General features: G+C 40.7%; 1 protein-coding gene and 1 long non-coding RNA gene across 8 annotated transcripts in view; one reads left to right on the forward strand and one right to left on the reverse strand.

The window, feature by feature from the left end:
- Nucleotides 1–3,348: 3,348 nt before the first annotated feature.
- LOC308188927 lies at nt 3,349–9,006 on the reverse strand. The gene is made up of 3 exons (XR_013945878.1): nt 8,914–9,006; nt 6,875–7,001; nt 3,349–6,712 (listed from the first exon to the last, which is right to left on the reverse strand). It is a non-coding gene; the product is annotated as an uncharacterized lncRNA (long non-coding RNA).
- LOC308188926 (uncharacterized protein C8orf34 homolog) overlaps nt 7,469–14,953 on the forward strand; it is a 237,369-nt gene continuing 229,884 nt past the window's right edge. For 4 of the 7 annotated variants that reach the window (XR_013945877.1, XM_080578466.1, XM_080578465.1 and 1 more), the window contains exon 1: nt 7,476–8,946. Coding sequence is in view for 5 of the 7 variants with exons in the window: in XM_080578466.1 (XP_080434592.1) it covers nt 8,878–8,946 (69 nt within the window). In the remaining 2 variants the exon portion in view is untranslated. Of the gene's footprint in view, nt 8,947–14,953 lie in introns of all 7 variants that reach the window. The other 3 variants (XM_080578468.1, XM_080578464.1, XM_080578469.1) reach the window with 3 other exon arrangements.

Here is a 14,953-nt window from a genome sequence, read left to right on the forward strand (position 1 = left end):
TTTGTTGCTGTTGTTTGCTTCCATGCCATAATTCAGATGTCATCAAAAAGTCCTCATGTAAATGCACAATTGTGAGTATCCCCATTTCTTTTTTAAAACTCTCTCTCTCTCCTACAGCATTAGCCAAACAAAAGCCAGATAAATGTAAAAAAAAATCTTATGCTTATCTTTGATAATGTATTAAAGTCTATAAATTACAGCTTTTAAGCCATGTATTAATGCTTACCTAACAATTAGGAAATAGTTCTGGTTGCAAAGAAAGCCACTATGCTGAATTTCTATACTGCATTATCCAAAATACTCTATAATTTTACATGCGTCATTTGGCACAGACGGTTCCCACAGAACAAACCATTCACGACTCAGTCCACAAATCCAACTGGAATAGAACAACTGGGGCCCGATTCATGCAAACACTCTACTAACAAGATTTAAAGGTCAGCCAACAATTACTAAAATATTAAAATCTCGACTCCTAGAACACTTGAAAATACAATTAATTTTTAATTGCAGTGTTGTTCATAAGCACTGAATTATTGTTTCTATAATATGCATGGCCTATATTTGCATGCTTTATTCTTTTGAGGGAAAGTGAGTACCCACCCATATATTATATTTTTAAACTTAGTTTGGAATTTACATTTCCTGATAAGACAATGACTGTACCTAATATATTTCTGTAAAATAGATAATACATTCCTCTATTTGCATGAAAAAAGTTTCCAGCAAAATAACCAGCCACTTCTTTTCATAAAAAAGCTCAGGCACATAGGTAACCTAGTCTCCAAATAAGCCTTTCAATTTTGCTACAGAAGATAATCCTTTATTTCAAAATTGTTTAGGACAATGAAGCTTGTGAAATGTAAATTGCTTTATCAAGTGCTGGAAAATTAATCCTACATTTTAAAATGTTATTAGGGATGTTATGTTGGTAATCACAAGCCAAGTTTTTCCCTCTGTTTTGGGATGGGAGACAAATTCAATTACCTTTTTGCTAATTGTCTGATGTATGTTCTTATTGTAATGCATATTCTTTTAAATGCTCAAAGTTCATAACTGCCAGGGGAGACAGCTGTATGGCTAAGATTTGGTGTATCAAGTGGAAAATGCAACTCATTAGCAAGGCAGTAGTGTATGAAGACCTGCACTCATGTTGCTTTAGAAAAATCAGGTAAAACTTTGTAAAATTAGACAGTTGCAGAATAGCAGAAATCTCAGTCTCTCTTTCCAATTAAGCAAATCAGCCATGATGATGTCACCTTGTGTCCAGCATTTTCCATGAGAAAAAAACCCAAGGGGATGGATCCTCAGCCAAGAATTTCCCCCCTTTAGAAAGAATCAGCTGCGTGTGTGACGGCTGCAACACTGCCAAGGGCAAGCATTCAATGGCACATTCAGTCCAAAGTCCTTGTCCTCCTCTTCAAGGACTGTAATGGGCATTGGCATTAATATTTCAAGGACTTCCTCTAATTTCACATCCCTACAAGCATTAGCAGTAATCACCTAAGGATGAGATATTATTACAGAATGGTTGCTAAGCTTCCTACTACAGGAAATTAAGATGGAATCATTGCTAGCCTCCCTCTCACTAAAAAACAAGTAATATCTCTTTGGATTTTTGCATGAAGATAGCAATCTTTAGGTTAGTAAATTTTCAAGTTTTAAGCTCCTGTCCCTGGGTATTGTCTTCAAATCCAGCTCCATTAAGCCTAGAAAAGAAGATACAGCAGTGTTGCCAAATCATATATTCTTTACCATTACTCCTTTTATGTGTAGTGCCTTTTTTTTCTGCCTCTAGTTCCTGCAGTCAAATGGCTGCAACAGAATCTTTGCTTTCACTGAAGAAAAAAATGAGTTCCTAGAGATCACAGCTTTGTGTCAGGGAGTGGGAAACAGAATGAGGGGTGGCCCAAAGCCCTTGAAACTGTGAAATATAAAGGTTTAAAGTTTATTATAAGGTCTCCCTTCATGATTGTGGCTTAGTCTTTTTTTTTTATTTAATTTTGGAAGCTGGTATTACTGGTATGCTCACTGAGCATAATCCTGTTCGTTCTTAGCTATGTTCTGGTAACAAAAAGTAATACAGAAAACAATTGCCTGTGCTCTTTAGGGATTCCTGATGAATGAGGAGAATCCTTGACTAGCATAAACTTGTGTGGTGAAGAGCAGAGAAGTCCAAGTTGTATACACAAAAGCTAATTCAAGCACTTGAAAACTAGTTGTCCTAAGCTTCCTCTGTCTAAATTAGCTTCTGCACTGGTACACCCTTTAACAGCTTTACTTACGAGCCTTACCTGCTTTCAACAGCTTGCTGGAGTGCTGTACCTCTGACAGGATGCTAAGGCTTAACAGCACTCCTCGCTGTGACCGTTCTCTGCTGTTGCCCCTCTTCCCCACTGCCTCCCCCCCCCCCCCCCCCCCCATCTACCATTGAAAAGGTCATCGTCTGGCAAAGCACTTGAAGTGTGTCTATCTTTAAGCAAGACAACCTGGTTTACATGCTTCAAGCTAAAAAAAATATGGTGAAATGCTTGTGGTTCAGAGCAAACATGATGTTTACCACCGCAATTAGGATAGCTACCAGTACAAGCATTTCTAATAATTACGCAGTGAGTATACAAATATACTCCAGGTTTATGGACCCCTAAGTAAGCCCTGCTGAGTACAACATGCATACACGAATGGAAGCTGACACGAAGCAGTGTGCTGCCGCAGGTACAGCACTTGTTCGTGGACACCCCTGAGCGCCTGCCTGCACAGCAGCGAGCGGTGTAACCCACAGCAGCAGAGTGTGACTCTTTATTCCCCTCTAGTGGCTGGTTTCCACAATATGAGAGTTACCAGTCACCGGCCGAAGAAATGGATCAGACATCGGGGACAGCAGTACATGCCAAAAGATCTCGCTTCAGTCCTCGCTGTCATCCATCCACGCTACTGGAATGACAACAGTGCAGAGTGATGCTCCTGTGGCCTGCCTGACAGAGCCATGGAGCAGAAGGGAAAGGAACATAGTTTTAAGAACTGTATTTTACACTCTTAGTCACTAACATTTAATTAAATTATTCTTTGTATCCCTCTGGAAGGGAGAGGAATGTAACTGTCAGCTGGTGTTATAAATCTTTTAATTAATTATTTGAGTCCCTGACTGTTAGTGTTGCTGAATATGGATCTGGCCTATCCATTTTGATGATGAGAGCTCTGCTTAGCAGGCTGCCTCGCAGTTGTAAGCTGGCTTCCTTACAGTGCCTGCCCATAGTCTTCTGCACTTGAACTGTGAGATCTTGGAGCAGATCTGTCCTTGGAACACATTTAACATTTTGGCATCCCTGCCCATGGCGGGGGGGGGGGTGGTAACAAGATGATCTCTAAGGTCCCTTCCAACCCAAACCATTCTATGCTTCATGTATACAGTCGGGTCCTGCTGTATGATTTGTGTTCTTATATGCAGGGCTACTATTCCTTTTACTAATGTGTTATGACTATGTGTAGCCAACCAGAAGGAAAACAATTATAAACATGCTAAAAATGGATACAAGTGGCAATCATGACTTGAAATGATAGTGATTTCTATTAATGGTTGTATTAGTAATAGGATATTCATATTTTTTTTTTGAAGTTTAGATGCATTTGTCTCTAAACAGAATGAGAGAAGAGTGTTCCTAAACAAGCTATTGGAAGCAGGAAGGTGAACATGAAGAATGAAAAGAAATTACACAATACATCTGAGACTAAGAGGAATCAAAGAGATAGTCACTCATCCTCCTAAAGCACGGTGTGGGCTTATGAATCCGGGATTTTTTAGTGGTTTGTTCTTATCCTTATTGAGAGCCTGAGAATAATGCAAGCAAGTTCCCAAGGGTTCCAGTCCTGCAGGGAGTAGGAATGTTTTATTGCAGAGGCTGAGTGTTTGTTGCCAAGATCACAATATGTAATGGACAAAATATCCAACACTTAGAGAGGTTTAATGCTCTGGGAGAGTGATGAAGCAAAGGAAACCTCGTTTTTACCATAAGCCTGAGCCCAGCCCAGATTTTGAAGTTGTATGGCTCTTATCTTGCAGTGAATATAAAAACATTGGACGGACATTCAAGGTTGTATAAACTCAAGCTGATATGGATAGGGGTAGCTCAGTAGGGATATTATCCTTACTGAACAGGTATAAACAAATGCACCAAACAAGATTAGGTATACAAAATCATTAGCATGACCCTTCCAGTGACGTTATTCCCAGTTCTGTCTGCTAACTTGATGTGGGATAAAAGGCAAATTGGATATTTCAGTACAACAAACTAAGATGTTTCAATTTCTTTTGACAACATACTATCTAAGCAGATCCATTTTTAGGGGAATAACTAAATAAAAAGCTAGATGGCAGCTTTCTAGGTCAGGAACTGCTAGACCTCCATTATTTTAAACAGCTTGAAGCACTGCAATATTCAGCCAGTGTGCATGTATGCTGTTTTAGAATTTTTTTACAACAAGGGTATGTAAAGTTCCAAGGCTGGGCTTTAGCAATAAAAAATAATGACTCGTGCATAAGGTGCGGGAATTGAGGGATTTTTATTTTCCTGAAGGTAATTTCAGCTTCATATTTTAAATACAAACATACTGTAAGAGCTATATTTAGTCAGCTGTTGACTAATGGCTCTCTTTCCTCTTCATGAAGTAGATAATGACTTTGCACAGAATATCAAACTCAATAGAAGCAGAACACAGAAACTGAAGAACTCTTTGTTACAAAGTTATTACATTCATAGAAAACTTTGACATATTGAAAGCTTTATCAAGAAAATATGACCAGGTTTTTGACGAGCACTGTATCTTTTAATGTGCCTGCTAGTTGTTTTCTTTTTTACCAATTGTTTTTGAAAGCTTTGTTAAGGAATTTCCAGTGACAATTTTGATAGTTGAAGCATAAAAAACACCAGGAACTACAAAGCCATGTAAAGGTCTGTAATAAACTCATATATTGCTACTATAACTTTCTCTTAGATATTAATGTATCTTGCACTTCAGATGCCATCTCAAAAAATAATCTTCCTACAGGGCACGCAGATCAAATTTTAGCCAGCAGAAAGAAAATTGTTAACTTGCCAACGGGTATTTGTGACCCACAGAATACCTTTAGAGACAGCTAAGTCATCAGTTTCCTTTTGTTTTAAGCAGTGGCAGCTCTGACTCTCATGAAAAACAACTTTATTTTAGGTAAAGTCTGAGCATTTTAACTGCAGTGGGTAGCGCAAGTGCCCATAACTTTGAAAATTCATTGGTCAGTGTTTGAACTGCAGAAATCTTATTCCTGAAAAATGGATGACATGACTGGAATTACATAGAATACTATGGAATTACTTAATGGAACCATACTCAAACTAAACATATCAAAACAAAAAGAACCTACCAAAATATCAATGTTACTGCACTTTTCTTCCTTTGGTGAGCAAAGGGAATGATGAGAAAACAACCAAAATACGATAGTTAATATGTCTGGATCTCAGATATTATAGGTGTAGCCAAAGGATAAAAACTGAAAAGAGTCATCACAAGCATCTTAAAATTACACACATACCCATTTTTTATATCTTATATTTTTAAGTTTGTGTGGTGCATATGATTTGAAATTGAGACTTCTTTCACTTTTTGATGCCTGTGTGCAAATTTCTGCAGTCATTTTTGTTCCTACAGTTCAGTCCAGTTTTACATAGATGTGCATACTGTATACTGTTCTTTATACCCAAATACATTCCTATGAATAAATGTTGCTTGGCTTTAACAAATATCTACAAAATGAAACAAGGATCATAGGATAGCACAATACAGAGACTATATTCCACAACTGGGCTGTGAAGTAACTGAGTGTTCAGTTGCTCATGCAAAAAAGATTGCTGAGAGATTGGGACGTTATAAATTTATATTAATTTTAATCCAGGAGGTTTTTGTTTTTTAAAAAATCTGATGCTTCAATATTAAAATGAAAGTTCATATTTAAAAGACCTGTGTTAATGTCTATTTAAAATAAACTGAGAAGGCAAAAGGGACATACCCTGACTCTTGTGTTTATTTGTGAATCATGGGCATTTATTGATAGCTGTCTTAGCGTGGCATATCTTAAATCTACCAACAGTTTTAGTGCTCTCTTTGAAAAAGAGTAAAAAATGCTAACAGTGAAGCTTCTTTTCCTACTCTGTCATGTCACTGAGCCTGTGCTCTCTGCAGGAGATACCTGCACTCCCATACTTCAGCACTCAGAACTTTCTGTTAGGGGCTGCAGGAGACCTTTCACAAGAGAACAGTAACACGAAGCTCTTGGTAAGGAACTGCCTAACTGAAGTGCCTAATCCATATCAAAGGATAACATCTCAGTTAAGTGTTATGGGAAAATGTGGATTTATGGGAGTGTGTTTGTTTGGAAAGCTAATTCTGCATTTTGCTTTAGAAGATTTCCCACCACAGCAGGATTGTTAGCGTGTCTCCCAAGCCACGTGGAAAGTCTAGATTATATGTTTGGGGGATGGTTTAGAGAGGGAAAATGTCTAGGGAAATAAAATTACAAAAAAATTACAAACGGTGTCAGAAAGATCCACCATTTTTGGAGATGGTCAAAAGCCTTCTGGACATAGGTATAAGCAATTAGCTCTGGATGGCCCTGATTGAGCACAGGGTGTGGACCAGAAAACCTCCAGAGGTCCCTTTCAGTCTCAGCCATTCTGTGATTCTATGAAAAAGAAACAAAACACTGAAATGAACAACAACAAGAAAAAAAAAAAAACACTGAAGTTTTAACACTGAGATCTTGGGCTCTATCTAATTGCACAACATGCAACTGTAGACAGTTAAGCTGTTTTTAAAATCTCCTTTAGTAAGTCCTCTTTCCTACTTGTATTGCAGATAGTCTCGTTTCTTTATTTCTCTTATTGGCCTCTGTAGAGTTTGCAGGTCCTGGTGCGGTCAGGTCTCAGCAGGTCCAGAAGCACTGCTGCTTTGAAAAGTCAGGCTGTGTAGGGCTGTGGAAACATATGTTCTCATTTTTGGATCGTGGGAGGGAGGCATCATTTTGCAAAGTGGGCGACTTTTATCTATTGGAGCAGTCTGGGTTATGGAGAGACTTGTGAAATTTTACAAACATCCTCATCTGATGGGAATCATTAGAGCCATTATAGAGAACCTGCATCACTGGCAATTATCCTTATGATTGTATGATCCTCATTAGACTGATTAAACTCGCTTAGCACCAGCCAAGGTAGCTGTACTTCAGTGGAGACAATATGCTAAAACTTTGAGCTGATATGAATTTTAGAAGACTTGCTAACAGCAGATTAGAAATCCAAATACGAAAACGGCAATCCTTCCTAGTACCAAGGAAGACAAAAACTGCCTCACTGGGATGAATAGTGAAGCTGAGCATGTTCCAGCAAAGCTGTTAAAGGATTCTACAAGCTTTTGCTTATGTTACAGGGTATGCAGCGAACTGTCTATATAACAGGCTTACACCTGACCTCCTTCTAGGTAGAGGCACAAGTTTTAGGTCAGTTAAGAGGTCTTTGAAGTCAAACAACAGTCAGTGTAGGAGCAGAACTCATGATCTTTTGACTCCTGACAAAATTCATCCTTCTTTAACGGTTTCTGAATCAGGAGAAGCTTGTGCTCTTGTGTTCGCAGAGCACAGCTTGACTGGGAGCGGGCAGCCTGATTCAGCAGATGTGCCGAATGCTCCCAATACCTCCAATACCTGGGCATTCTTCAAAGCTGTTTTGAGCTTTTAAAAAATTCTCATGAAAATGTAAGTTATGCCTTTTTTCTTTTTTTTTAAATGAAAAACAGGTGAATGCTGGTACAGCAGAAACAGTCACTGCAAGATGTGTCAAATCCTGAGAAGAATATTTCTGTTTGTTCTTCTCTAAAGAGAAACAATAATAACACAAAAAGCTGTTCAAGACCCTGCTTGTGGAGAAGGTGGGGGAACTAATTACTTCCAGTGGAGAAAGAATAAATCCTGATGTAGCCATTAACTCACTACTCTGTGAAGCCAGCTAGAAATTTCTCATTTACTCCACCAGCCCTTGGCTACTGGAAAGAACTCGACATGACCCGTGACCAGCGAGCATCTACCGAGGTACCTGAACTGTTTTATTAACATGCTCGCAGCCGCAAACTGGGAATTTCATCAGGATCACGAGAAAGGTAGCGTTTTATGGTTGAAACACAATAAAAAACGCAGGAAAAGCGCTGGCTGTCCCCCTGCAAGCCCACAGTCCGCTCTGAGATAGCCCAAGTTTGGGCGCAGCGTTCAAGCCCCTCAGGGCCGAACTTTAAGCCAGGGGAGCGGGCAGGGAATGGCTGGGCTGGGCAGGGCATGGCTGGGCTGGGCAGGGCAGCCCCCGCCTCCCGCCCCCCTTTTGTCGCCGGAGCCCGGCCGTTAACGGGCGCCCAACGGCCGCGGCGCTGCCCGGAGCCCCCGGCCGCCGGCTGAGGGAGCGGCGCTGTGGCGAGGGCGGCAGCTCCAGCCGCGGCTGTGCCCGTAACCAAGGCGCTGCCAGGCGGGCACACGCACACCACACGCACACACACCACACACGCAGCTCGGGGGCCGCCTTTGCAGCTCGTCCCCTCCCTGCACCATGCTCCGCTCCAGGCAGCGCTTGCCCGCGGCTCCCTGAGGGGGGCTGAGCCCGCCGCCCGCCGCCGCCTCCAGCCCAGAGGAGCGGGCGGCTGGCGCCCGGCTGCCTCCCCCCTGCTCCCGGTTAGCGGAGTTAGCCCCGGCCCCGGGACTTCGGGCAGCCCTTGGGCGGCGGGGGGAGAGAGCCGGGAGCAGCCGGAGGGACCGCAGCAGCCACCGCCGCCGGGGGAGAGGAGCTCCAGCCCCCGCCTCCGGAGCTCTTGATGGCGTCTCACCAGCAGACCAGGATCCAAGCCTACCTGGAGAAGAACAAGATCGGGCCCCTCTTCGAGGTGAGGCGGGCTCCCCCCGGCCCCCTGCCCTGCTCCGCGCCGCGCCCCCGCGCCCCTCCGCCGCGCCCCGCAGCCCGGCTCCCCGCCGTGTGCCGGCGGGGCCGGAGGGCAGGTGCCGCTCCCAGCCCGGCCCGGGGACGCGGCCGGGAGGGAGAGAGCCGGAGGGCTGCTGGCCGGGGAGCCCGCCCTCGGGACTCGGCTGTCCTACAAAAAACTCTGTGGCCGGCGGCTCTCCGGGCGGTTTTATCCGCAGGCGTACGCTTGGGAACCTTCCCGCTGCTCCAGGTTTTGCTTGGTGTTACGGAGAGGCACCCGCTTGGGTTTGGAGATGCACAGATGTGCATATTTTACTATTTCCGTGCATGAGCTGTGAATACTTGGAATTTAAAAGGGTACTAGAGCAATCATGCCGATTACCATTTCATCGTCCTGTTTCTCATACGATTTTTAATCTAAATGCACGTACATTATTCTACTCCGGCAGTGTTATCCTGAGACACGAGTCTCCCTTTCTTGCTATTGAACTTGCTCTCAGTCAAGCTCACTACATATGAGATCTCTTTTATTGTGCTTTATAGGTACTGAGAGTATAGTGTGGTGGCTATCTGGTAATCAGTACAAGCTTTGGGTAGCCTTTGTCAACCTGAATAACAGAGAGTGAATTATTTTTTTTAACTGTTTGCTGATGGTCAGTTTTTATATTTTGCATGGACTGGGGCTGGTACGACACAATACATTGCTTCAGTGTCAGAAGTGTTAAATGTTTTCATTTTGCAACGAATAAAATCCTATTTGATCAAACTGTAACTGGGTACTAGGGAACAGCTGGTGTTTTTTCTAGCCTGAGAATTCACAGAAACTGAAACATTTGTGCAGTTTAATTTCTGAACAAAAGCCTGTTCCTGTCAAGGCAGTTGCTAGGTCTGTGTAGGTAACTGACTCCTGCATCTTTTGGTGGGAGTTAAGTGCCTTGCGGTTGTTGAGGAGTTGGGCCTTGACAGCTGTCACTTTCTTCTAAATTTTCATTAGCTAACACATTGTTTTACACATTAAAATTCAGACGACTTGACATCACTTTTTTATGTTTCAGCCTAGTTTCTCAGTAGTGTACGATGCTAATTTCTATTGTGGTAATAGTATGATGCTTTAGCTATCAACGGCAGAGAAAAAAACGAAGAAGTTGTGTTTGTTATAGCATTTCATACGTTGCAAAATACTTCACTCGTCGCTATGATATAGGGATTTCATTGTGGCTGAAAGAGTCTGTGGGAAGCTGTTCACATCCCTTAAACCTTGCAGACCGTCCACAGGTTGTTAGTGTGCTCCTGGACACCAGGAAGCGATTTTGTGTGTGTGCAAAATCCACTTAGACCCGAATACAGGAGTGGATACAAGGCTGTAGCATTCATGTAGCTGTCGAAAGTTACTGTAGTCCATAATACTAGGAAAAAAGGATCATAATTCTCATCTCTCCCACTTCCTTATTATACATTTAAGATCTACTTGTCTTATTTCATTTTGGTGATGTGCTTTTTATTATCAATGGTTTTTTGAAGATCTACAACCTGTGCTTGATCTTGTCTTCTGCTTACTAAGGGCTACGTGTTTTTGAAGTTGACAGGAATTGATCAAAAACTACACATAGGGTCAAGCTTATGCTCTATATTAGTATTTCTATTATATATGCATTGCGGTGTAATAAGAATACCATGTGCTCACAGTCAGCACATCAGTTTTTCATGTCTGTAAAAGTTCTGATATGTTGAGAGACCTGTGTTAATCTTTCATTCAGAAGCAGCCAGCATTTTCTTACACCACTTGTGTTTTTGATGCTAATTAATCACCAGTTGTCATAGATGACAGCCATCTTTTTTTTTTTTTTTGCAGTGAGTACTAATTTTCTAATACCAAGTCAGAACAGAGTAGACATGGATTCAATTTTCTACTGTGTTATTTGCTGAGCAGGTTGTGACTGTAATTGCTCAATATATGCTTCAAGCCAACGTTTTAGGGAGCGCGTACAATAACATTGTGAAATTGAGGGCAATCACAGGAAAGAAGAAAGTGCAGAGAGGACATGGAGGCTTTTGAGGCGAAGGCAGGGGTGACGGTGCGCAACCAGATCATGTTGCAGACCTGCAGAAATGAAGATGCAGGGATCAGGAGGACTTAACACCGCAGATCTCAAGACAATTCTGCGGGCACAGTGAGCTGGAGTACTAGGTGGCTTTCTGATGATAAGGTGTAATTCCCCTGCATTATAGTCAAGGGTGGTGCATGCAATTAGTTGCCCATCGGTCATTCTGTTCCAGTTGCTTGTGCTTCTTCTGATAGCGTATCTTCTCTCCTTTCTGGCCTGCCTTCTCTTGACATCGTTAGGTCTTTGTACTTCATTAACCAGCAGTACCTATCTAAGAACATCTGTTCTTTTGGACTTCATCTTTTTTCACCTTCAGCTCATGCTGTATATGCAGATGAGTACACTTTTATTTCTCCACCGAATTTTTTAATGATTTGACACTTGAATTATCTTGCTGTGAAGGTGTTCAAGAGAAGTACTGGCATGTGAGGTGCAAGAAGACTATAGGCCCTCCTTTTGTTAAAAAGAGTTGTTTCTATAAAGAAAGGTGGGAGTAACCTTCTGGAGAAAGAATTAATGAGCAGAGGCTGACTCAGCAGGCATCAGTCTCCTGCTGACTACCAGAACCTGTTAACAGATAGTAGGAAGTCCTATCCAGTCAGCTATGAATGGTAACACACACGTTCACTTGACTCCAAGCATTTTTACTAGTTAAATTCTTATTTATGGCTTAAAGGTGGGAAGGAGTGTGGGTGGGAACTAGTGTGTACATCTGAGACTGTGTCAATTTTAGGACTTAAGACAGATTGCAAAATAACTTAGATACTTCAGCCCCATCTCCCTCTGTTGAATGTAGGTCCTGAAATATTTTTTTTGTCAGAATTGCTACTTAGCTGCCATTTCATTTTACAGGTGCTGAAAGTTTTTTGCAGGTAAAATTCCCTGTGAACCTATAGGTCAACTGCTAGATGACCCAGGCCATGCAGGTGTTATTAGTACTGACAGTAAGCTTTTATGCTAACCCTCTAAATTCTGTCAGATTCTGTCAGGTTTCAGGAACTGACTTATCTATCCTGTTGTGTGTGTATTTTTTTCTTTTTGTTGTTCTTTTTTTTCCACTTTGAAAGTTTAGACATCTCCTGTAAGAGTTTATTGGCATCTGGGAACACTGTGGTCAGACACCTAGTTTAGATTTGAGGAATGCCCTTTAGAAACACCTCTCTTCTGTGATTTTTGTGGCAACACTTAGCATAGCACTACCTGGTTTTATTTATTTATTTTCCATTTGAGTCTTGGAATGTAAAAAGCATTCTAAATCTGAATTGTTTCTCTGATGAAGCTTCACTGTTGTTTTTTTCCATCTTTCTAAAATGTGAACAGGAGGTATGTGCCTAAAATTGGCTGGGACAGAGTATTCAGAATCTGCACCCACTCATTTCTGCCTGAGTGAAGTATTGACCCACTTTGCATTTCAAGCATCCAATCCAACAAATTCTTTTCTTGTGCTAATAATCTCAATGAATAATTGTAATGCCTGTGAGTATCTATACATTTAGACTTCTGTGCAACTGCATCTCTTCGGCATTCAGTTGTGTTGTCATTTGGGCAACCTGACAGTTAGTTTCTACGAATTTGAAAGCTGGATCAGCACTCTTAAGAACAGCTTGCAATAAATCTTCAAGAGCTCCGAGATAAATTTAGTGTTTGGGAGTTTTCTTATTTATAGAACTGCAGCTAAAAAGAATCAAGCAGGTACATTGTTGTTATGCAAACCAGGAAACTGTAATTCAAATTATAAAATGCCAAAATAACTTCTTGAAGTAAACATACCTAAGGATTTTTCTCAAAGTAATGTGGGCTTAGAACTATAATTTTTATTCTGAACAACATAAAGATTGTATTCACATGATCACACTTACCTTGTTTTCTTTTAGCAGACAAAATTCCTGAATCAAATACAATAGGAAACTTTCTTTTTCCCTAAATGGGTTATTACTATTAGTGTATATTGTCCACCAACTTCTATTACTTAATTTAAATAAAGTAGCTATGTTTCTAGCTTAAACTTAAGCCTTAACATACCCTAGTGCACCTGTTTGGTGAATTATACTACTTATAGTGCACCTTGTGACTGAATTAGTCAAAGTTGGGAGTGAATTTTGGAGTACAGGCCATCTTCTGCAGCAACGTTTGCCCTCAGTTCTTAAATGTACAAATGTAGGGACAGTCAACTTCTGTGTCTCAGTTACCGGTTTAAGATTCCTCACAGTACCAAATTATTTTTTAAGGTACAGTATCTGTGATGTGATTGATAGGGATGCTTTCACACAGTTGTTTTCTTTTGAGCTTGCTCAAATTATCTTTTATTTTATGTTGCTGTTATGCTTAATTGGTTAGATTCTGTCCCTAGCATGGAAGAGTCTGTGTTCTGGATGATGTGAATTTATCCAGAGAAGCATTCAGTTTGAGGAATTTAGATGAAGCTTTTGAAAGACCAAGTTTTTCAGTACCTAGACATGATGAGCATAATTTGAAGTACTAACTGGTTATCTAGTAGCATTGTTTCAGCCCAGCAGTCCCCCGTCTTTCAGAGGAGCCACTATAAGCTGTTTTTCAAAGGATGTGTGGAAGCTAGCAGTGGTCTGGAAATGCCTCAGTGTTACCCATGTTGGGGCTGGGGGATCGTAGGTAAATTTTAATTACTTTATTTTTTGTTGTCTGCTGCAGTAGGACTTTGTGGTAGCCTTGATGTGCACTGAAGTAAAAGAAGGGGGAATGAAAGTCAAATGGAAAAATGATGCAGAGATGTCCTTTGTTTTGCAGAGCGTTCACTATGCCTTCAACTCATTGTCTTGGTAAAGTTGTCTTTAAGGGAAAACAAGTCAAAAACCAAAATGCAAATCATAAACAGACCCTTTCTCATTAACAAACAGTTCCATGACCAATAACTTTTTTTTTTTTCTTGAATTTTGTGACCATTAAGGTGCAACAGATGTCAGAAATCTTTCTGTGGATGAGACATGCATAATTCTTCTCTCCTGTGGAACAGGGTTTAAGAAAAGAGGTCCTCCCTGCATGAGATGATACGTTTTGGTCCTTCTACTTGGCTAGCTAATCTCATAACATTTGGAAGAACTTGCATTTTTGTGATGTCTGTTCCTTTGAGGATTACTGAAATTAGTCAAAGGTTTAAAAATATTGGAAACAGATAGTGAAAGAGGTCGCAGGTACAGGTGTGGTCACAAACATACACAATAATCACATAAACCTTGTTTCCAAAAACATTACTTTACCAAAAGGGAAATAGGAGCTTTCTTATTTGCTTTTAAAAATTCTTTTGGACACAAGATACACGAAGAAATCATTATTAAATGATTTAATCTGATTTAAATCATTAAGTCAGAGTTAAATTGTCTTAACAGTAATAATCAAATGTGAAGACTTGTATCTAAAATATGAAATTACAAAAAGAAGGATGCATAATAGTTTCATTTTATGTTAACTTTTAATGTTTTTAAACCCGTAACATGACAGTTACTTTGTTTCTTTAGATGGGGTGTAGAAGGCATAACTATCTTGCCATAAAAAATAAAAATAAAATAGCTGGGAAACTGAGGAATAGTTCTCAATTGAGTTGCTCAACATCAAGTACCAGTGGAGCCTGACGGCTCAGTGCTAAGGTCTAGTGCTAGTAGATGTTCCTGTTTAAAATAAAATGAGCCTAATATCTGCGCTCTAGGACTTACAAGGGAACAATGATGGGTTTGGATTTTTGTCTGGCAATCTCTATAGTAATGAGTCAGCCTGGATCAAAATAAGCCTATTATAACTGCTCTTTTTTCTTTGCTTTTTATTACATTATGAAGTCTCTTCCAAGTTTTGGATGATATTTAGTGCATGGTGTTAATTAAACCTGAAGTAAGCTCT

This window comes from Anser brachyrhynchus (genome assembly GCF_964034855.1).
Source record: "Anser brachyrhynchus genome assembly, chromosome: 2".
In the NCBI taxonomy this organism is placed as follows: Eukaryota; Metazoa; Chordata; class Aves; order Anseriformes; family Anatidae; genus Anser; species Anser brachyrhynchus.